The 24431-nt window shown below is 40.9% G+C and overlaps 1 protein-coding gene across 1 annotated transcript in view; it reads left to right on the top strand.

The window, feature by feature from the left end:
* The first annotated feature begins 428 nt into the window (after positions 1–428).
* LOC132887691 (chromodomain Y-like protein 2) overlaps positions 429–24431 on the top strand; it is a 111648-nt gene continuing 87645 nt past the window's right edge. The window contains exon 1 of the mRNA XM_060923206.1: positions 429–568. Coding sequence (XP_060779189.1) covers positions 545–568 — 24 coding nt within the window. The 5' untranslated portion in view covers positions 429–544. The remainder of the gene's footprint in view (positions 569–24431) is intronic.

The raw sequence follows: 24431 nt of genomic DNA on the forward strand, positions 1-24431 counted from the left end.
ACAGTCCAAAGACATGCAGGTTAGGTTAACTGGTGACTCTAAATTGAGCGTAGGTGTGAATGTGAGTGTGAATGGTTGTCTGTGTCTATGTGTCAGCCCTGTGATGACCTGGCGACTTGTCCAGGGTGTACCCCGCCTTTCGCCCGTAGTCAGCTGGGATAGGATCCAGCTCGCCTGCGACCCTGTAGAACAGGATAAAGCGTCTAGAGATAATGAGATGAGATTTTCCAGAAGGTGTTGGTGACCTGATTCTATGACCTAGTTGTTAATAAGTGGTGTGTGCAAGCACCCCTGGTGTCCCTGGAGCTTTCTTGGAGGTGAGGTGTGTTCGAGTGATCCATCAGAGCCGCACTCGATTAACACTGCCTGCTTTACTGATCAGCTCAGCTTTACTGCGGCTGCCTGAGCACAGAGAGAGAGAGAGAGAGAGAGCGCTCCGGAACACGGCAGCTTGTTTAATACGCGTCTTTACCGGGACTCAGGAACGTGGAGGGGGCAGCAATCAGCCCGAAGAGGCAGGTCGGAACCGGGTCGGCACTCCAGGATGGCTTCAGGGGAGCTTTACGAGGTACTGCTTGTGCTCTTAGAGAGATTTGTGAATTTTATTATTATTATTTTTTTAATTATTATTATAGAAATTGACGAATGAAGGAATTAGGAAGTCGAGGGAGGGAGGGAGGTGCATGCACGGAAAAGAAATCAGCCCTTTAACGGGTAAAAGTAAGTGCACCCTCTGATCTGTGTGACACCACACCAGGTCCACATGAAGCCTTGGGCTGTTTTAATCTTTCAGTTTCACACAGATAAAACCCCAGCATGCCTGCTGAACTGAAATAACCCAACACCTCACATCAAACACTCTCACACTAACCCCAGGAGCTGTCTGGAGCTTCAAAGTCCCTTATGTCGGCTTTAAAGTCGGAATCAAGCTTGATCAAGTGCGCATTGATTAAAACATCTCATATCTATTTATAAAACAATTATCCTGTTATTATAATATAACAGCACTAGAATTTGCCTCCATCATTTTTGTGTTTGTAAACCCAGAGCTGTGTTTAATAGTTTGTATCAAGAAGATCTGAGAAGCTTTGAGTTACATTGTAACACTCAGTCAGATCAGGGTGGAACAAGTTCTCTGAGTCCGGAAAAACAAACTACTGAACAAAATCAACAAACTCGTGAGTCTGTGCTCTGAAGAGTGAAGTGATGAGGGAATCGGAGTGTTTCTGAGAGCCGCGAATTCGGTGTTTTTTGGTGTTTGTCAGGACTTTAAATCATGACTTGGTGGAATGAAGAGAGAGAGAGAGAGAGATGTCATGACGTCATTGCATGTTTCGGTTTCTCTTCACGACATGACGTGTTTGTTATCAGAATGAGTTGCTTATCTGATTGGCATTGCTCTTGGAAACCTCCACTTCAAAAAAAAGTCAAGAGTCTCACAGTGACCTAAGTCGTAATAATCAGAAGAGATGAGATGAGATGAGATGAGATGAGATGAGATGAGATGAGAAAGTCCATCAGCTTATTTTAATAATAAGCTTGAGTCATAATTCTGAGATACTTTGTCGTATTTCTTTATTATGAGATAACAATTCATAATTCTGAGAGGACATCAGTGAGAACTTTTCTGAATAATGAGATGGCCTACTGAAACTTTCTCATATGTCATTATCATGAGACAGTAAGTCACTGAGAACTTATCATCATAATGACAGGCTCCTCGGTCATTCTAAGAAACTTTCTCATATTTCGTGATTATGAGATAGCAAGTTATAATTATGAGCTAGAAAGTCATTGAGAACTTGAGTCATAATAATGAGATACTTATGAGATAACAATTCGTAATTATGAGATACTCAGTCATTGAAAACTTGAGCCATGATGAGATACTTTCTCATGTTTCAAAATTGAGATACTAAGTCATTATTATGAGATAGTAAGTCATTGAGAACTTTGGTCATAATAATGAGATACTGTCTCATATTTCATTATTATGAGATACTCAGTCATTGAAAACTTGAGCCATGATGATATACTTTCTCGTGCTTCATAATTGAGATACCAAGTCATTATTATGAGATAGTAAGTCATTGAGAACTTGGGTCATAATAATGAGATACTGTCTCATATTTCATTATTATGAAATAGTAAGTCATTGAGAACTTGAGCCATGATGAGATACTTTCTCGTGCTTCATAATTGAGATACCAAGTCATTATTATGAGATATTAAGTCACTGAGAACTTGATCCATAATAATGAGATACTGTCTCATATTTCATTATTATGAGACACTAAGTCATTATCATTATTAGAACTTAAGTCATTATTATTATGAGAACCCTTATTATGATGACTGTGTGTGTGTGTGTTTAGTTTAGCAACATGAACTTGACAAGTGTTATTAAATTTTTTTTTGGGGGACGTTTCACGTGTAGTGCACGTATTATTTTATTAATTATTTATTTATTTTCACATGCATGTGCTTTTCCCCCATTTCCATTTTTTCATGATTATTATTTTTTTCCCACATTTGATTTTCTAACACAATTCATTTCTTCTCACACGTACTGTAGCCCCCCCCCCCCCCCCCACACACACACACATTTTAGGGCATGTGGTTTGATTTCTCACACCATCACATGTGATCCACATGATGATTGATGATTTTATTTAAATTCACTGGTGCAACTCCAGGGTGTCACATGACGAAATGCATTCATTCATTCATTCATTCATTCATTCATATTTCTTGCATGTGTCTGTGTTTTCTTTTTCCATAAGAGTTGATGAGTGCGAAATGAGATTTGCCTTAAATTGACTAGAAGTCTCTAAAATAAGATTCATAAAGTCCTGAAAGGTTCTTCAGCTTGGCTCACGATGGAAATTTCCGACATAAAACAAAAGTTTAAAATCTATAAAATTTAATGGTTGATATTGATTTTTTTTTTTTATGTGACATCCTGAATGTCTGGAAATCTCATTAGTTAATTATTTTCTCATTAAGAGAAGAAAAGGGTCATTAAGACATCCTGATTTATTACACTCACTGGACACTTCAATAGGAATGTGTTGTTGATTCTAAGATCCCTGTTCCTGGCTGCAGGAGTGGAACCCAATATGTTCTTCTGCTGTTGCATGCTGAGATGCTTTTCTGCTCACTACGGTTGTAAAGAGTGATCATATGAGTTACTATATCCTTCCTGGCAGCTCAAACCACCTTTAATCTGGCCATTTTCCTCTGACCCTCTCTTATCAACAAGGCATTTGTTTCCTCCCACAGAACTGTCGCTCGCTCACTCACTCAAAATGTGTTTTTTGTTTTCCGCACCATTCTGTATAAACTCTAGAGACTGTTGTGTGTGAAAACCCCAGGAGATCAGCAGTTTTTCTGAAATACTCAAACCAGTCCATCTGGCTCAAACCAACACCCATACCACAGTGAAAGAAAGTCACACTGTGAGATCACAATTTTTCCCGTTCTAATGTTTGAACATCGTGAACATTAACTGAAGCTCTTGGTTTGTATCTGCATGATTTGATGCAGGCCGCATGGCGGTGTAGTGGTTAGCGCTGTCACCTCACAGCAAGAAGGTCTTGGGTTCACGGCCAGCGAGGGCCTTTCTATGTGGAGTTTGCATGTTCTCCCTGTTTCCGTGTGGGTTTCCTCCGGGTGCTCCGGTTTCCCCCACAGTCCAAAGACATGCAGGTTACGATAATTGGTGGCTCTGGATTGACCGTAGGTGTGAATGTGAGTGTGAATGGTTGTTTGTCTCTGTGTGTGAACCCTGCGCTGATCTGGCGACTTGTGATAGGCTCCAGTTTGCCCATGACCCTGCACAGGATAAGTGATGATGGATGGATGGGTGGATGGATAATTTTATGCATCGTGCTGCTGTCAAGGGATTGGCTGATTAGAGAACTGCATAAAACAGCAGGTGGATGGAGGGGTGTTCCTAATAAAGTGGTTGTGTCGAGCTGATTGTGGACTTCGTTTCTGCTCGGTGTTCGACAGAGCCACCAACTGAACAGAAAAAGTAATTGTGAATGTCGGTCACTTTTTTTTTTTTTGAGATTTATTTTCATCTTCTGCTGAACGTATAAATAAATCAAATAAGGCAGTGATGTGATTTGAAAGGAGAGTTTATTGGTTTTGGGTTGTTGTTTTTTGTGGAGAATCCACTCGTCCTGGTTTGCATATAGACACAAGTTTGAACATGTGGGCTTCGGTTTGAAGATTTAACTCCGATCCTACTGGAGAAGTGCAGAATTTATTTCTGACCAAAAACGCAATGCACCTTGCAGCTTAAAGTCTAAACTAAGATTTGAATTTTAGATATGAATTTCATATCAGCTTTTTATTATAATGAATTTGTTTCTCTTTGAATGTTAGCTGAACGGAGATGGGTTTGCTGTAAAATCAGCATCACGCAGTAATATTGTGAGGATGGTGTTGAATTCTTCGTATTTAAGATTAAGATGAAGGTTTCATTATTGAGTTTGGGATTCTTTTAGGAGTAATTCTTTTTTTAAAACATTTTCAGCAAGGTTCTTATCGTCACTTCTATCCTTAAATAATCATCCACGACCCTTTTATTTTTTGGGGGGGGGCTACTTTTTCTTCAAAATGTGATCAGTCGTGAAAACAGAATTGTGAATATTAAACATGTTTTCTTGATTGTTCTATCAAGATACATCACCAAAAAGATGCTGAACAGATATTTATTTAAATATATCACTGTTTTTCTTCTTTTTCTTCTTCTTTTGGCTGTATTTGAGATTCCGGTCAAAGATTTTCAATGCTAAGGCATCAGATTCAACAAATATTGAACTTTATATTGACAAAAATCTTCTAAAATATACTGTTAAGCAAGACACTGCAGTTCGAAATGACCATTGTAGCACGTAAACCATTTCTCCTCTCAAACTTTTGTAATAAAATGTCTCAACTCAATAGTATTTCGTTTATTTCACTGGTTTTGTCCAATCACCATCACCGAATTATCGAAAAACAGCACTGTGAGGAAGGTGTGAAGCTCCGCCCACTTCAGATTTCACATCACGTCACGTCACGTATCACTGGAAAGCTTGTTTCCTGACGTATGCGTCAGATTAAATGTCTCATTATGATACAAGTACATTTCAATTTCCTTTATAAATCTTATAAATAAAACGACACGAACTCGAGCGAAGAAATCACACTGTATTTTTAAATTCATGACAAATTTTATACTGAAATATGACAGAATTTAAAAAAATGTTTATCACAGTGCATGATATTTTCTTGATTAAATTATGATAAATTCCAGTCCAAGAAACTGTTCTGTAAAACCCTTTCTCTGATGAGTGTGTTCACATATACAGTGCCCTCCATAATTATTGGCACTCCTTTTAAAGATGAGTAAAAAGGGTTAGAAAAAAAATCTACCTTTTGTTGAAGTCGCTTCATCTCACACTGAAAAAATGAGAAAAGTCCGACCCTTAATTGAAATAAATTTATTCAGAGTCAAACAAATCCCCTTCATCAAGAAATTATTTTCAAAAAAAAAAAAACACATGTGCTACTATTATTGGCACCCCTGGGAATGATAGTGAACACAATCTACCTGAAGCATGTTTCCATTTAAATTGTACTCTTTTTTTTTTTTTTTTTTGAGTTGATTGGAGTATAGGGCGGCACGGTGGTGTAGTGGTTAGCGCTGTCGCCCCACAGCAAGAAGGTCCGGGTTCGAGCCCCGTGGCCGGCGAGGGCCTTTCTGTGCGGAGTTTGCATGTTCTCTCCGTGTCCGCGTGGGTTTCCTCCGGGTGCTCCGGTTTCCCCCACAGTCCAAAGACATGCAGGTTAGGTTAACTGGTGACTCGAAATTGACCGTAGGTGTGAATGTGAATGGTTGTCTGTGTCTATGTGTCAGCCCTGTGATGACCTGGCGACTTGTCCAGGGTGTACCCCGCCTTTCGCCCGTAGTCAGCTGGGATAGGCTCCAGCTCGCCTGCAACCCTGTAGAACAGGATAAAGCGGCTAGAGGTAATGAGATGAGATGAGATGCTTGGAGTATGTACAGTAGGAACTTTTCAAGCTGTCATCCATGACTTCCTGATTAACTGGGGAACAAATATGAGGTGAGTTTGACAGAAGCCAAATTCCTTTAGTCATCCATCAACATAGGAAGGATAAGAGACACACAAACCAAATGGAGGAGAAGTGTGTTGACCTTCATAAGTCATGGAATGGGTATAAAAAAAAAAAAAAAGCTCCTCGCCTGAAAATGTTCATTTCCTATGTCCTGTTAGGGCAATAATAAAAAAAGTGGACACCAACTGAAACTGGTACAAACTCGCCTAGAAGAGGAGCCAAGTTTATTTTACCCCCATGTACTGTACAATGAGGAGGAGGGTAAGAGAGGCAAAAAAAAAAATCCCCAAAGATCACTGTTGGTGAATTACAAGAAAAAGTAAAATCTTGGGGTTTCCAAGTCTCCAAAAAAAACCACCATCAGACTCCACCTCCAGCCAACAGATTATTTAGAAGGATCCAGAAGAACCTTTTCTGTCAGTTAACTACAAACGTAAGCATCTGAAGTTTGCAAAATACTACTACAGCTGTGACTGGAACCGTGTTCTTTGGTCTGATGGAACAAAAATGGAGCTTTCTGGTCATAAACACTCACAGTGGGTTTGGTGTAAAAAGAGTAAAAAGAAGGATGGCTATAAGGAAAAGAACCCGATTCCAACTGTAAAATATGCTGGAGGTTCTGTGATGTTTGTTTTGGGGCTGATTTTCCTCCAAAGGCCCTGGAAACCTTGTTTGGGTCCACGGCATCATGGACTCCATGAAACACCAGGACATACTGTAGTAAATCAGAATCTGGCTGCCTCTGAGAGGAAACTAAAACTGGGTCATCATTGGATCTTCCAGCATGACAATGATCCAATGTCCAAATCAATGCAAAAATGCTTCACTGAGCACAGAATCAAGTTTCTGTCCTGGCCATCTCAGTCCTCTGAGCTGAAACCCAGTGAAAACTTGAAGAGGAGAGAGCACAGAGAGGACCGAGGACCCTGGATGATCTGGAGAGATTGTGTAAAGAGGAATGGGCTTGGTCAGATGCCCTGCTCTGGATCTCTAACCTTATATATAAAATGTTCTAGGAGAGACTCAGTGCTGTTTTATTGGCAAAGTGGGTTGTACAAAGTATTAAATGCAGGGGTGCCAATAATTGTGGAGGGCACTGTTGGTTATGTACACTTTTTGGCCAAAACCATGTGCACTCTTGACCATCACACTTGTATGACTTTGCTGAACATGATGTTCCAGAATTATTCCTTGTTTGCTGTGATAATAGGCTCCACTCTTCTGTGAAGGCTTTCCACTAGATTTTGGGGTGTGGCCCAGGGGATTTGTGTTCATTCACCTCCAAGGGTGTTAGTGAGGTCAGGAACTGATTTTGCATGAGGAGGCTCCATGCCAAAGATGTTCAATGGGGTGAAGGTCAGGGCTCTGTGCAGGGCACTCAATATCTTCCACTCCATCTCCAACCTTGTCTTCAAACCATGCAGCTTCCTGGAGCTCGCTTTGTGCACAATGCAAGAGAATTTACATTTATCTATGAATACTAAGTAGAGTCTGCCAGACAAGATGTAAATCATCCAAGAGCAGTGAAAAGGAAATTGACATGAATGTCATGATTCACCGTGGTTCATCAAAATAAGAAGATTGAGGGCAACAGAAACAGCAGAGAGGAAGATCTTTCACGACAAGTTGCAAGAGATGTCTCAGTGGACCATCATGAGAAGGTTTGGAGAGGTTTAACATTCCATGTTGCAGTTTTAATAGAAATGGGAGATTAGAAATAGGTCGATGGTTGAGTCCGGGATTCACAAATAGGTCTGTAGAGTAAATATACAAGACACAAGAACCTGTACTCATGTTCCAGATAAATAATCTACTCCATTTACAAATAATTTAAACCTACAAAATCTGTAGAACTTTCACCTGTAATATTGTACCTTGAAATATAAATTATTAAAATATAGATTAAGAAGCAAATTATTTATGCAATAATGTATGAATCCGTTTCACATTTCATGCTTGAAACATCATTTTCCATGAGTTGTCCATTATCAGTGATGGAAAATGTACATTTTGGTCTCAACTCTGTTACCTGAACACATTCCTCACTTGGGAAAAGGCGTGTCGTGATTCGCCGAATTCACAATTCGATTTAATTCGATGCACAATATCAGTATCCATTTTTAAGCATAACTTAAAGTTGCATTATTTTAAGAAGTGGTTGTACACCTAGTTCTGCTATGTTGGATGATACAATTTGTAAATAGTACTCTTATTAGGTTTTGATAACCCTTTTCTATACATTTCCTTGGAATATTTTCATTTATTTTATATTATTTGTAATTATAATTATTTGTTTTTACAGCGTGGGCGGCACGGTGGTGTAGTGGTTAGCGCTGTCGCCTCTCAGCAAGAAGGTCTGGGTTCGAGCCCCGTGGCCGGCGAGGGCCTTTCTGTGCGGAGTTTGCATGTTCTCCCCGTGTCCGCGTGGGTTTCCTCCGGGTGCTCCGGTTTCCCCCACAGTCCAAAGACATGCAGGTTAGGTTAACTGGTGACTCTAAATTGACCGTGAGTGTGAGTGTGAATGGTTGTCTGTGTCTATGTGTCAGCCCTGTGATGACCTGGCGACTTGTCCAGGGTGTACCCCGCCTTTCGCCCGTAGTCAGCTGGGATAGGCTCCAGCTCGCCTGCGACCCTGTAGAACAGGATAAAGCGGCTACAGAAAATGAGATGAGATGAAGATGCAACATCTATCTTCGCATTTTAAAATCAATTTAAATATTCCTTTTGTTAAATAAAAAATTATATATATTTACTTCATTTTCTTAATAACCAACAATAATTATTTCCCCACATTTGTAAAGATTGGAATAAAATATAATATCCTATTAACTAAAATATTTTTTTTTTCAAAATGAAAAAGTTGATAACAAATATGCGTTTTCTTAATAAACTTTATGAACATTTGTATTCCCTCCATTTGCTTCTCTTTTAGTTATTATTCCGCAGTCTGTAAAAAGAGAGCTCTGACTTCTTGTTAAATCTAGTTGTACACAATCACACTACAACTCTCACATTTTAGATCTGAATTTTTTTTTGTGTGTGTGTGTGTGTGTCAGGGCTTTACATTAACTTTTTTGCTCACCGGCCACTGTGGCTAGTGGTTTTCCCGAGTCACTAGCCATTCAGCCTTTTCACTAGTCACAATTTTGTTGCCAGGAAATCGCAGTTTTTTTCTTCACCATGATGTGTTAAGTTCGGAAGATCTGGATTTAATTATGAATGGCAGCGTATAATGTATCTCTACAGTAGCACTCAAGTATTCAGTGCTGTTAAGGTCGCTCCCTATATGAAAACATGGAACCAGTTCAGACAAAAATATAAACAGAGTATTCTGTTTATTGAACTCAAATTCAAGCCCCTTACAATATGAAATATCGTATAATATGAAAAATAACATTCAGTACAACTGAACTGATTCTAATATTAAAAGTCCAATTCAAAACATTTATCATTGAAAAACATTTGATGTTTTGATATACAAGTATTATGTGTATTATCAAGTATTATTATGTATTATCTAGGGCGGCACGGTGGTGTAGTGGTTAGCGCTGTCGCCTCACAGCAAGAAGGTCCTGGGTTCGAGCCCCGTGGCCGGCGAGGGCCTTCCTGTGCGGAGTTTGCATGTTCTCCCCGTGTCCGCGTGGGTTTCCTCCGGGTGCTCCGGTTTCCCCCACAGTCCAAAGACATGCAGGTTAGGTTAACTGGTGACTCTAAATTGAGCGTAGGTGTGAATGTGAGTGTGAATGGTTGTCTGTGTCTATGTGTCAGCCCTGTGATGACCTGGCGACTTGTCCAGGGTGTACCCCGCCTTTCGCCCGTAGTCAGCTGGGATAGGCTCCAGCTTGCCTGCGACCCTGTAGAACAGGATAAAGCGGCTAGAGATAATGAGATGAGATGTATTATCTATTAATAGTGTGTGTGTGTGTGTGTATAAAATGCATGTGTGAACATGTGTAGAGAGACACATTAAATGTCCTCATTACATTCATCACCAGATGAGTCTGAATGGTCCATGAAAAATGGTCTTCGTGACCTGAGGCTTCCAGCAGGCCATAAGTTGATAAGTTGAGTGGAAAGTTTCAACTTATGTTTGGCTTGGATAACTTTGCCTAAAACATGGTGGTGTATACTGATTTTTTTTTTTTCCCAGAATTTTTTTTTTGTGTGTGTAGGTGTAACGGATGCCAGATTGTTAATGTATCTCAGTTCCATAAGCTGCATGGTTAGGGTATCTTTTGTGCTCATTGCTTGGGCCAGATCAAACCATTAAACACGCTTAAATTATTCTTACTCTTGCCACATACGTACATGATTTTTTTTTTTTCCAAAACTGACGATATTCAGTTCAAACACCATTAAAAGTAATTTCAGGAATAGATCTCTTGTGTGATGTGTAATTCACCCTCTCATTTAAATATGTCGAAAATTTTTCGGCGCGCGCTTTGCGCATCACGGACCTCTGTGATTTTAAAATGCCGCTCCGGCCCTGATCATCTCTGCCCCTTTTTCCCTGAGCAGCAGGGTTTGAAACTCCAGTTATATGCCGCCACATAGTGCGCTTGTCAGTCGTCAGCAACTTTGTTGCTTCGTTCATTAACCGCAGGTTACCGCATCATTGATTTTATCTGAGCCGTTAACAAACGTTCTAAACAATTCTAACACGTTGTCAGAATGTTTATGCAGGTGCTCATGGGAGTTGTAGGTGCGTAATATTACATTGCAATGCGTTTATTATATCAGATGCCTTCAGAGAAAACTACAATTAAAATATATTGTCATACCACAGAATAAACCACCCGCCAAAGTGGCTAGTGAGACTAAAGTCATTACCTGCCAAAGTCGGATTTTACCCGCATTTGGCGGGTGGGCGGGTGCTAATGTAAAGCCCTGGTGTGTGTGTGTGTATTTCCATGGCATTAGAGCTGTGTTACTTCTGCCTACACTGAAGTCACAATTTATTCACAATTTATTTATTCCCTCTGCTGTCTAAACAACACAGTTACAGCTAGGGAAACAAGAGTCATCAGGAGATGACGTATTCCCCCCCGGCCCCCACATGAAACACCACTCAAACTTTTCCTAAGTTGAATTGGTTGCCATAGAAATATGGAAAAAAAGAAAAAATCACACAAATCCCAAAATGTCAAAAGGCACAACTTGTCTAGTCACTTAACATAACTGTGAGGTTTCGTGGAAAAAAAAAATCCTAATAGTTTTTGAGTTATGCTCCAGAAACTAAAGTGTTTACAGATGGATGGACAGACGGACAGAGTGATAGCTATATCCCCCCGCATTATATGCCGGGGGATAAAAAACTAAGCGATTACGCAGCCTGATAATAATCCTGATTCAGTTTTTATTTCATCGATTCAAATTGTCATAAATTTGTATCATGATATATATTACATGCCTGGGGGTGGCACGGTGGTGTAGTGGTTAGCATGGTCGCCTCACAGCAAGAAGGTTCTGGGTTCGCGGCCAGCGGGGGCCTTTCTGTGTGGAGTTTGCATGTTCTCCCCGTGTCTGCGTGGGTTTCCTCCGGGTGCTCCGGTTTCCCCCACAGTCCAAAGACATGCACCTTGGGCTGAGGTGCCCTTGAGCGACGTACCTAACTCCCAACTGCTCCCCGGGCGCTGTTAGCATGGCTGCCCACTGCTCTGGGTATGTGTGTGTGCTCTAGGGTGCATAAGTTGCCCTCACTTTCATAAAATCTGATGCATTTTTGTCTGGGTGTTCCTTTTCACCAATAAAGACATCCTGTAAAATGTTTTGACCATATTCAAAAGTCTAATGGTGGCACCATGAGGTTCTTTTTTTTTTTGCCAAAAAACGCTTATTTTATGTTTTCGCGTAAGGTTTGAATCACAATGTTGGACTCCATTTATTGATTTCTTGTGAGCCAGAGATCATGTTAAGAACCTTTGCAAGGGATTGAGAAGCATTAATGTGATTCATAATACATTTGTATTGTTTAAAAGTAGTTGAACAATGATTCAATGAACAGCTAAAACGCAAACTGTGCTTGATAATATATTTAGAATATGCACTAAAAATGTGTATCTAAGATATTTGGTATACTCTATAAGGTGCCATAATGTTTCATGAAAAGTGATTGAAATTTTGTCATAAAAGTCATAAAATAGCAGCTTTTTCCATAACTTTGAGCTCCTGGTGCCACCATTAAACTTTGGAATTTTGTCAAAATATTTCACCCAGTGTGTTTTCTTACCAAAAGGAACATAAAAACAAAAATGCATCATGATCGGAGGAACTTTTCATTTTTAGGGGGCAACTGATGCACCCTAGTGTGCTCACTGCTTCAGATGGGTTAAATGCAGAGAGGAAATTTCACAAGTGTGTGATGAATAAAGTTGTGCTTTCTTTCTTTTCTTTTGCCTTTTGGTAAATATTTGGAATATTCCATAAGTCACATTTTCAACAGAAATTTGCATCATCAGATTTTCCTGAAAAGATGGGCTCCAGCTTGCCCACAACCCTGCACAGGATAAGCGGTTACGGATAATGGATGGATGGATGGATGGAGATTTTCCTAAAGATCTTTGGAAGAAGAAAAACTCAGTTTTCTCCTTCATTCTGTATTCATTTCAGTAACTCGTTAGAATGTCCTCAAACCATTAGCATGAATATTGTTAGTTTTTTCTTTTTTATCAGACATCTAGTTTTTAGGTTTGTTTACCCGACATGTTTCGACGTACGACTGTCGTCTTCCTCAGAGTATCACCGGATGTTATTGGTGACGCATCTTTTATCAGCTGATGTTTCCGAAGGCGTGGCCTTCCTGTCTGGATTGACAGGTCGGTCACGCCTTCTACTGTCAGTTCGTCCCCTGCAAGATGGCACTCCAGGTATGGGAGAGCATGTATGCTCCCTCATCTCGGTTGATGGTCCTCGGACTTCGCTTACAGATCTCTATGGCCTCCCTGATCCAGCGCTGATGTTTATTATCTTCTGTGCGGATGACTCTGGATCTCCATAGAGATCCGTAAGCGAAGTCCGAGGACCATCAACCGAGATGAGGGAGCATACATGCTCTCCCATACCTGGAGTGCCATCTTGCAGGGGACGAACTGACAGTAGAAGGCGTGACCGACCTGTCAATCCAGACAGGAAGGCCACGCCTTCGGAAACATCAGCTGATAAAAGATGCGTCACCAATAACATCCGGTGACACTCTGAGGAAGACGACAGTCGTACGTCGAAACGTCAGGTAAACAAACCTAAAAACTAGATGTCTGATAAAAAAGAAAAAACTAACTATATTCAATATAAGACATAATGAACGTAATCGAAAGATTAGCATGAATAGTTGTGCACATTTTGTGTTTGCTAATTCTGCGCTACAAAAATTCAACCCTCTTACTCATTTAAGAGCAAAACCTTAAATGCAATTAACACCAAAAAACCCTCTTCTCAGAAACGAGATCTTGTTGCCTGAGATTTTTTTAAATTCCTGAATGCACATTCTCTTCGTTTTGTAAAGGTTACAAGGTTTAAAGGTCACCGTAATCATGGAATCATGCCTATAATTTGAGAAGCCAAGGCTTTTTTTTTTTTTTCCTTCAGAATTAGTATGTCCAGAGTTATTTTCAGGGCAGAGGTACCGAACCAGATTGGAAAGACTTATTGATGAGCTGGGAAATGAAGCATGAGAAAACAGATGAGGACGATTGGACCAAGATCAAGCTGCCAGATGGAGGGAATAGATTTAGAAATAAGCACAGAAACAGAGCGCAAAGTGAGCGAAGTGACACTGAGTTTGACGTTTCCAGCTGTCTCTATTGATAACCGAAGCAACGACTGCAGAACGTGTTTACTTTATCTCTGTATTTCAGCAGATCTTTAGGGTAGGCCTGGCATGGGTCCTCAGGTTATTTTTCTTAATCAAGTGCTTAACACTTAAATACAGGTTTCAGTTCATGAGGTTTCGAGATAAACCAAGCAGAAGGATGTGGTTGCAATGAGAGTGTTACGAGAAGCAGGTTCATTGAAAATGCTACAAATAAAAGTGATTATAAGAGACAAAGTGTTAATCAGATTAAAGAGGTTAGACGTATCAGTATCAGGCAGAAGACTTTCGACGTGCCAGGAAGGTAGAGTCACTCTGCAGGAAGTGAAAAGGAAAAACTGATGTATGTATAAAATCAGTGAAATATTTAAACAACAAATAAATCTTGAAACCGGGATAAAAAATTAACTGTTCAAATTAAATGAAGTATAAAATTAAATACACGCTGATCCTGATAACGAAATCAATCTCTCATATTTTCCCCCCCAAAGCCAGCCAGACTTTTAAATTATAAATACTTACAGTTAATAATGTAGGAGGCAGCGTTTCACTAGACTGCATACTCACATAAATAAATGTCATCTGTATAATTGTGGAAGTTAAACCTGTGTTGCTGAAATATATGACTCTATCGTGTAAAATATATCAGATGAATTGAACTGAATTTAGGGTGGCACGGTAGTGTAGTGGTTAGCGCTGTCGCCTCACAGCAAGAAGGTCCGGGTTCGAGCCCCGTGGCCGGCGAGGGCCTTTCTGTGCGGAGTTTGCATGTTCTCCCCGTGTCCGCGTGGGTTTCCTCTGGGTGCTCCGGTTTCCCCCACAGTCCAAAGACATGCAGGTTAGGTTAACTGGTGACTCTAAATTGAGCGTAGGTGTGAATGGTTGTCTGTGTCTATGTGTCAGCCCTGTGATGACCTGGCGACTTGTCCAGGGTGTACCCCGCCTTTCGCCCGTAGTCAGCTGGGATAGGCTCCAGCTTGCCTGCGACCCTGTAGAACAGGATAAAGCAGCTCGAGATAATGAGATGAGATCATCAAGACCACAGACAAAATGAAGCAGTGGTAGTGAGGAGTCAGGAAAATCAGTGGAGGTTGGTGACTGGGTTTTGGAGATGGTGTTCGTCAGTGATTAGTCAGTGGGAATAAAGCCGATCACTCACTGGTCACTGGGCGCAGTGGTGATCAGTGATTGGTTCTGGGGGAAAATGATAAATGATTGGTCATTGGGAAGAATGGTGATCCGTGATTGGTTGTTGGACACAGTGCTGATCATCCATCCATTATCTGTAACCGCTTACCCAGTGCAGGGTCGCAGGCAAGCTGGAGCCTATCCCAGCTGACTACGGGCGAAAGGCGGGGTACACCCTGGACAAGTCGCCAGGTCATCACAGGGCTGACACATAGACACAGACAACCATTCACACTCACATTCACACCTACGGTCAATTTAGAGTCACCAGTTAACCTAACCTGCATGTCTTTGGACTGTGGGGGAAACCGGAGCACCCGGAGGAAACCCACGCGGACACGGGGAGAACATGCAAACTCCGCACAGAAAGGCCTTCGTCAGCCGGTGGGCTCGAACCAGGACCTTCTTGTTGTGAGGCGACTGTGCTAACCACTACACCACTGTGCCGCCCACAGTGTTGATCAGTGATTGTTTTTTGAGAACAACACTGGTGAGTGATTGGTTTTTGAGAAGAACAGTGCTGGGGTGGGTTTCCCAAAAGCATCATAGCACAAAGATCATCGTTAAATGGTAGAGCAAGTATCACAATGAACACTCTCTCTCCTAGTTAACATGCTCTTCGTGTTAAGAGGCTTAACCCACCCCTGATCAGTTATTGGTTTTTAAGAACAACAGTGATCAGTGATTTGGTTTTTGAGAACAATAGTGGTAATCAGTGATTGGTTGTTGGGAGCAGTGGTGGTCAGTGATTGTTTTTTGAGAAGAACAGTGGTGGTCAGTGATTTGGTTTTTGAGAACAACAATGGTGGTCAGTGATTGTTTTTTGAGAAGAACCCGTGGTGATTGGTTTTTGAGAAGAACAGTGGTGATCAGTGATTGGTTTTTGAGAAGAACAGTGGTGATTAGTGATTGGTCGTTGGGAGCAGTGGTGGTCAGTGATTGTTTTTTGAGAGGAACAGTGGCGATCCGTGATTAGTTGTTGGATAGAGTGCTGATCAGTGATTGTTTTTTGAAAACAACAGTGATCAGTGATTGGTTTGGGAGGGGGGAATTATAAATAATTGGTTATTGGGAAGAATGGTGATCCATAATTGATGATTGGATACAGTGTTGATCAGTGATTGGTTTTTGAGGACAACAGTGATGAGTGATTGGTTGTTGGGAATATCAGCTCACTAAGTGGAACTCGGTCAGGCTATGCAACTGGAGGACCTTCTTCTGTGTACAAGAGTCATTAACATCTGCTCGCTAGCAGGGTCTAAAAAAGTATTGAAATTAGCAATACTGAGTTCAGCACATTTGACTTGCTGCTAAAGGTTTATCTACACTGTGCATGTCTAAAGCCAGGCTGGGGCATCATATTCATCATATTGATAAGGTCAAGCACCAAGTCTCTGTCAGAATAACCATGCCAGGAATTGTCTCAGTCATCAAATTGTTGAATGAGCATTGTTTAGAAGTGCAGATTTGCCAGCGTGCTTTAGGTGTATAATATCCTGTGTTTGTCACATGGCTTATATTCAGTACTTCTGAGGAAACTGGAATTGTCTGCCTGACCAGTTTGGAGGAATCTAATTGTCAACAGAGTAGCAAACTATAAGGTAGAGTCTGGCGCACACACACACACACACACACACACACACACACACACACACACACACACACACACACCAAGAACTCATAAGTAATCACCAGCTAAGCAGGGAACGCTGCAACTATGGAGTTGGCATGGAGTATAGCTAATTAGCATTGGGTGAAAACATTGGCGGCACTCAAGTTGGTGGCCTACAGTCAAGCTGAGAAATAAAAATACGAAAAAATTGAAATAAATTGCCTGTACACATTCCATGTGTACTCAGGAGGAGACTCGGAGCAAACCCACAGGACACAGATCTGTTAGCCAACACTAGCAGCCCGAGTGAAAGACCCAGCAACACTGACAGAACACAGCTAATGAGACTTGCTCACTAGCACACAGACCGACATGGCGCCAGGCTCACAAAGAGCGGGCTCGTGTCTGGCAGTGGACACTGTTTCAGACCATTTTGGAAACAACCTCAGAACTTTGAGAAAATCTAATCCAATACAACAGCATAACAAATCTGTATGTGAGCAACAGTGAAGCACAAAACCAAACAGAATCCAGAAAGCGCAAATATAATTCAACAGTTATAATGAAGTCGGGTGAAGTGCTTTCAGGTAAAAATGGACTTATAAGGTTGGGCCAACCTGATTTTTTTTTTTTTTTTTTTTTTTTTTGTGTGTGTGTGTGTGTGTAGGCAGTTGCTAAAATGCTTTCACCTTGTTGCGACAATAGTCCTTGGTCTTGATGATGCTACTGTTGCTAACGTACGCATGGTATCGGTGAGGGCAACTTTCTATTCAAATTTGAACTAGGGTCTCTGAAGACTTTTGTAAAAATCTCCGCACACCTCACAGGATGTGGATAGAAGGATAAAACTCGGAGAGTACCCTCACCGGCCACTTTAATAGGAACTTGTTCTTGATTCTAAGATCCCTGTTCTTGGCTGCAGGAGTGGAACCCAATATGTTCTTCTGTTCTGCTGTTGCTGAGATGCTTTTCTGCTCACCACGGTTGTAAAGAGTGATGTTAGGACAGAGATTCACCGTCTCTTCCTCTTGCTCCAACCGGAGCGATCACCCTCTCGCAGATCGGTCCCTTCGTGTCACCCAGAGCTCTGGGGCGAATTGTGAAACAAGACAGGATCCCAAAAAAGATAGTTTCACAGTCTTTATTCACAGCTTCGCCGAAAAGACAAAGACAACAGGAGATTTTATATACAGGTGTGTGTGTGTGTGTGTGTGTGTGTGTGTGTGTGTGTGTGTGAGTGAAGAGACCTTGGTCTGAGCAGGTCACATCTTAATTACATCAATAATAAGCAAAATGTTCAGACACATTTCTGATCAATAATAAGCAGAATGTTCTGATAGAATGTTCAGACAGATATCAAAGGCCATTTCTTATGCACAGCCTATTCTTGATAGCACAGGGCAATATGTTCTTATGACAGCAATGGGATTTTAAGCAAAATACTGTTTCTAGCTGAACAGAGGGTCACAAAATAGATTAATGCCTTCTTGGTCAAGAATAAATCCTTACAAGTGATTATATGAGTTATGTGGGTGCAATCAGTTAATTATTGAAATTAAGTGATCAATCTCATTAAATCAGTCTCTTTAAATTTTGAAGGTTAATAATTAAAATGAATCAATCCCATTGAATCATTTACTTTGACTCATTTGAATTGAATCATACCATAGAATCAGTCTCATTTGAAGTGAATCGTTCAGTGAATCGTTCAGTGAATCATTTAGTGAATCGTTCAATGAATCATTTAGTGAATCATACCATTAATCCTGGTGCTTAATAATAAATTTCCAAACAGCTAAATTATGGTATATTTCCAAATTATTATGATCACTTACCATATTACATAACATATGCACCTTTTTGAATTCTTTGAGAGATTGGGGACTTCAGATATTGTTCACACAAATAAACACAGTTTGTTTAATAAATGAATTTATTATACAAAGATATAAAAATAATAAATCAATATATACAAATATGATATGGTGTGTGTGTGTGTGTGTGTGTGTGTATACGGCCTAGCTTGTTGCTAGCTAAAACAAAGGAATGTTATCTAAATAGAACAAAGGATTAGCTCTGTTGCTAATGTGTGCTTGTGTGTGTGTGTGTGTGTGTGTATACGGCCTAGCTTGTTGCTAGCTAAAACAAAGGAATGTTATCTAAATAGAACAAAGGATTAGCTCTGTTGCTAATGTGTGCTTGTGTGTGTGTGTGTGTGTGTGGGAAGGACTTGACCATGTGTTTAGCCTCGTGTAGCTAACTACACGTGGTGGAGGCCTAGATTAGCCTTGTGTTGCTAGTGTGTGTTTGTGAAAGGCCCTATGGCCTAGCTAAAGTGTGTTTGTTAGGCCTGGTGAGGCCTACTGAGCACGTGTTGCTAAAGACAAAGGGAAGCTATGTAAAGTGTATCAGGCCTGGTCAGGCCTGTTGAGCACGTGTTTTCTCAGTAACAAAAAGATTCCACACTCATAACATTACCAAACTCACTGAAACCTTGATAAGGTCAAAATGTATGATAAGGAAATTAAAGTGTTAGTCAGAGAGGAGCATGCACAGCCTATCTATTAAACAATTGAGAGAACATAGAACAGAACAATTCAGCACACTGCGTGTCTAACAGTGTAACAGATAAACCTGGGTTTAAATTCACACTATTTCAATAAAAGCAAATTCCTAAGACTATCTTAATTATGCCCAAATGCCAAAATCTTACTTAATCCTGCCTTTAGCAAGATATGAAGAAGATGTTCGCCGTTGCAGAGCTTCGCTGTTCATGAAGCACGTGAGCCGCCCGTGTAGAAAGTGCAGAGTTTTCTTGGGTCCGGCGGAGCACTTGGGTGGTTCCCGTGGAAAGCAGAGGACTCTTGGTCCAAACTTCAGCGTTCGTGAGGAAAAGTCTCTGATCAGAATAAGATGCACAGCGCTTTTGAGTTAAAAAGGATTCAATCGCTTCTTAACTTTTAACTGCCTGGGCTGCAGTCATGACGTCACTTCTAATACGAATAAACCAGTTGTAACTCAGGTTGAGTTTAAAGATCGCGCTATTCTGGACTTTTACCTTGGCCAGTGGTTAGACACAGAACGCGCTGGATGGTGAATCTTGCAAGAAAGAAGTGTTTTCGGGTTTGAGAGCATCTCTTTATGCGTCTAGACTCCTCGGAAACCGGACGCGAGAGACAAAGAGCGGAGCTTCCGCTTGGACTTATGTGCGCATGGCGGACTGACGTAGATGATCCCGCCCACGCGTGACGTAGGTCACGCGGAAGAGGACTGGGACTTGTAGTCCCCAGAGACAAAATGGCGGTATGATACCTACAGTTACTATATCTTTCCTTGCAGCTCGAACTGCTCAATCTGTCCATTTTCTTATCTCTGACCCTGTCGATCAACAAGGCGTTTGTTTCCACCCACAGAACTGTCGCTCGCTAGCTCGCTCACTCACTCGATGCTTGGTTTTTTTTTTCGCACCATTCTGTCTTTGTAAACTCTAGAGACCGTTGTGTGTGAAAACCCCAGGAGGAGATCAGCAGTTTCTGAAATACTCAAACCAAAAATATTCATCTGGCTCAAACCAACACCCATGCCACAGCACACTTCACTGTGAGATCACAATTATTCCCGTTCTGATGTTTGAACAGGGCGGCACGGTGGTGTAGTGGTTAGCGCTGTCGCCTCACAGCAAGAAGGTCCGGGTTTGAGCCCCGTGGCCGGCGAGGGCCTTTCTGTGCGGAGTTTGCATGTTCTCCCCGTGTCCGCGTGGGTTTCCTCCGGGTGCTCCGGTTTCCCCCACAGTCCAAAGACATGCAGGTTAGGTTAACTGGTGACTCTAAATTGAGCGTAGGTGTGAATGTGAGTGTGAATGGTTGTCTGTGTCTATGTGTCAGCCCTGTGATGACCTGGCGACTTGTCCAGGGTGTACCCCGCCTTTCGCCCATAGTCAGCTGGGATAGGCTCCAGCTTGCCTGCGACCCTGTAGAAGGATAAAGCGGCTAGAGATAATGAGATGAGATGAGATGTTTGAACATTGTGAACATTAAAGGACATGGGACATGAAACATAAATGCACGCTATATCAGTTTCTTTCCATTAAAAATATGAATTAATTGCATCAACAAATACAAAATCATCTATTAAATTCAGCAAAATCGTTATATTCGTGATGATTATATGGCATTTCTGCTCGAGCTCCGATATACATATTTTACAACCGGAAGAGCCGCTGTCACGTGATCATACGTCACAAAAACTTTCGGGCACAGCACAAGCGGGTAGATGAATGGAGAAGTGAATGACAAGAAAATTGTTTTTATAGTCTTTAACGTACATTGAACATCGTGGTGTATTGTGCTGCTTATGGTTGCAGTAATTCCAATGAGAAATGCCCTGGAGTAAGTTTTTTTGCATTCCCCAAGGACCCGAAGCTGAGGAAAGTGTGGGCTCACTACTGCCGTAGAAAAAACTTTGCACCTACTGTTTCCCACAAACTGTGTTCGGACCATTTCACTGAGGATTCTTTCAACATTAATACTCAGGTACTGAGCGATATTAATTGCCAAGCCAAATTTAAGAGGCCGCATAGCCGGGTTCACGGAGGCAGTGATAGCGCCATAATATACAGGGCCTAACATTCCTACAACTGTAGAGACAGTCAAGAAATCCTGTAACATTAATGGACATTTAAATAAATGTTAAGTTATGTTGGTAAGTTTGTTTAACTTTTCTTAATTTTCATCTCTTTTGCCAAATGGCGTAGTGTTGTTGGCTGCGTGATGGCGTTTCGCCATTTTGAATGTTTTCATCTCGGACTCTGGAAGCATTGTATCTCAATCAATCTCGAAAAATATCAGCAAAAAAAATAGCTTGCAACGGACTTTAGCTAGATCTATGATGAACTTTCAATGTATGATACAAAAATAATACTTCTTTCAACAGATCATTAGCCTTTGAGCAGAATTGTTTTTAACTTACCAGGAAGTGTTATCAAGCCGACCGCTTTCAGTTTCATGGGGATTGAATGAACTCTCACTCTCAGAATCATCTGACCCGTCAGAGTAAAGACAAGATCCATGTTCATGTGAATTTCCAGCTATCGGTTCGAATTGATAGGGTCTAACTTCACATCTCTGTGAAACATCGGGAATGTCACTGTCGATGGTGTCCATTTCGGTAACCTGTTTACATTAGATTCCCAAGCGCTGGCTCCTTGGAAAGTTTTTGTGACGTCACGGGTCACGTGACCACCTAGCTCATTAACGAATCCTTGTTTTACGCTGATGTATAAAAAAGTTGAATAATGTGATGATTTTCACATTTTTGACGCCCTGCAGTGATTTAGATGGCATTTCTTATGTCCTTTATACATAATTATACCCAGAAAAAAAATCCATGTCCTTTAACAAAAGCTCTTCATTTGTATCTGCGTGATTTGAGGCATTGCACTGCTGTGACATGATTGGCTGATTGGATACCTGCATGAATAACATATAATCACTGACTTTTCTGTGTGTGTAATAGGAGAGTGTAGTAATTACACCCACAGTACTCTCAGTAAGCTGTATTGTACCATAATTTACAGGAATATCATACCATCTCCGACTACTCTTATAATATTCAGCACCACATTCGAACCTTTGTTGTTGTTTTTTTTTAAACTACAAGTGAGGGGGAAAAAACAAAGCCATTTTGCCCCGTTTTTTTTTTTTTTTGAACATGAGCTGATGTGTAGGACAGTAATATTAATGCAGAGTGATTTATTTCTTCAAAAATCCAAATGGAGCAGTTTGAAGAGATCTTACTTGAGGAATGATATTGATTTTCTGTGCCGTAAGAGCACGCCAGTGAGTGGAGCGTTCCTGCAAAGAAATTTCAGAAAAGCAATTTACTTGATTTGGCTCTCGAATCCAGCACATTGGATTTTAAATGAAACAATGACTCAGAGGATAAAGTGCAGTTGAAGACCGAAGACAGCGATTTCAATCACCAGTTATGAGCTGAGGAGTGATTGTGAAACTCTACAAAGGAGAAAGAGCTCTGAGATCTAGAGCTGCGCTAGAAGATCTAAAAGCAACGATTTTTATGCTTTGTAAAGAACAGGACGATAATGGGGAGTTTGTAACATCATTGATTTGTACAAGATGTACACTACCGTTCAAAAGTTTGGGGTCACCCAGACAATTTTGTGTTTTCCATGAAAAGTCACGCTTTTATTTATTTATTTTATTTATTTATTTTATAAGTTGTAAAATGAATAGAAAATATAGTCAAGACATTTTTCTGGCCATTTTGAGCATTTGGGCGGCACGGTGGTGTAGTGGTTAGCGCTATCGCCTCACAGCAAGAAGGTCCGGGTTCGAGCCCTGTGGCCGGCGAGGGCCTTTCTGTGCGGAGTTTGCATGTTCTCCCCGTGTCCGTGTGGGTTTCCTCCGGGTGCTCCGGTTTCCCCCACAGTCCAAAGACATGCAGGTTAGGTTAACTGGTGACTCTAAATTGACCGTAGGTGTGAATGTGAGTGTGAATGGTTGTCTGTGTCTATGTGTCAGCCCTGTGATGACCTGGCGACTTGTCCAGGGTGTACCCCGCCTTTCGCCCGTAGTCAGCTGGGATAGGCTCCAGCTTGCCTGCGACCCTGTAGAACAGGATAAAGCGGCTAGAGATAATGAGATGAGATGAGATGAGATTTTGAGCATTTAATCGACCCCACAAATGTGATGCTCCAGAAACTCAATCTGCTCAAAGGAAGGTCAGTTTTATAGCTTCTCTAAAGAGCTCAACTGTTTTCAGCTGTGCTAACATGATTGTACAAGGGTTTTCTAATCCTCCATTAGCCTTCTGAGGCAATGAGCAAACACATTGTACCATTAGAACACTGGAGTGAGAGTTGCTGGAAATGGGCCTCTATACACCTATGGAGATATTGCACCAAAAACCAGACATTTGCAGCTAGAATAGTCATTTAGCACATTAGCAATGTATAGAGTGGATTTCTGATTAGTTTAAGTGATCTTCATTGAAAAGAACAGTGCTTTTCTTTCAAAAATAAGGACATTTCAAAGTGACCCCAAACTTTTGAACGGTAGTGTACTGTACACCCGACTATGAAAGCTGATGATTTTACTGCATCTAAGATTTCTGTCACAACATCTGTGTTCATTTACAATCTTTTTTTTTTTTTTTTCATCATTTCATGGGCAGAACTGTAGATGGTCGTCTTCAGAATGAAATGAAAATCCAGTTAGTTTGGGAATTTTTATTTATTTATTTATTTATTTATTTATTTATTTTTTGCTACAAGTCGAGTCACAAATTTACGATTAATCAATTTGAAATCTTCGATTTGGTGACGAGTTACTGTGACGTTGTGAGATATGGATTTAAATCACTTAGTTATTTCAGTTGCACAGCAATTTAATGAACATTTTGTGAGAATCCGTAACAAATCCAAACTAGCCATTCAGTGAACAAAAAAGTAATGGTCCCCAGACGTGGTCGAGCTCCATTGCTGAGAGATTTACTCTAATTAGGAGGCGCCCTTGCAATGTTTATTCATTTTTTTTTGTTTGTTTGCTTTTTACACCTTGCCTTTTATGGAGTTTTATGGGTGTGACTTATTATAAATCAGCTGTACCATGAACATGCTTGGTAATTTACGACTGATTGTCATTGATCACTATGTGCTTGTAAATACAGAAAAAA

Source organism: Neoarius graeffei, chromosome 6 (genome assembly GCF_027579695.1).
Source record: "Neoarius graeffei isolate fNeoGra1 chromosome 6, fNeoGra1.pri, whole genome shotgun sequence".
NCBI lineage: Eukaryota > Metazoa > Chordata > Actinopteri > Siluriformes > Ariidae > Neoarius > Neoarius graeffei.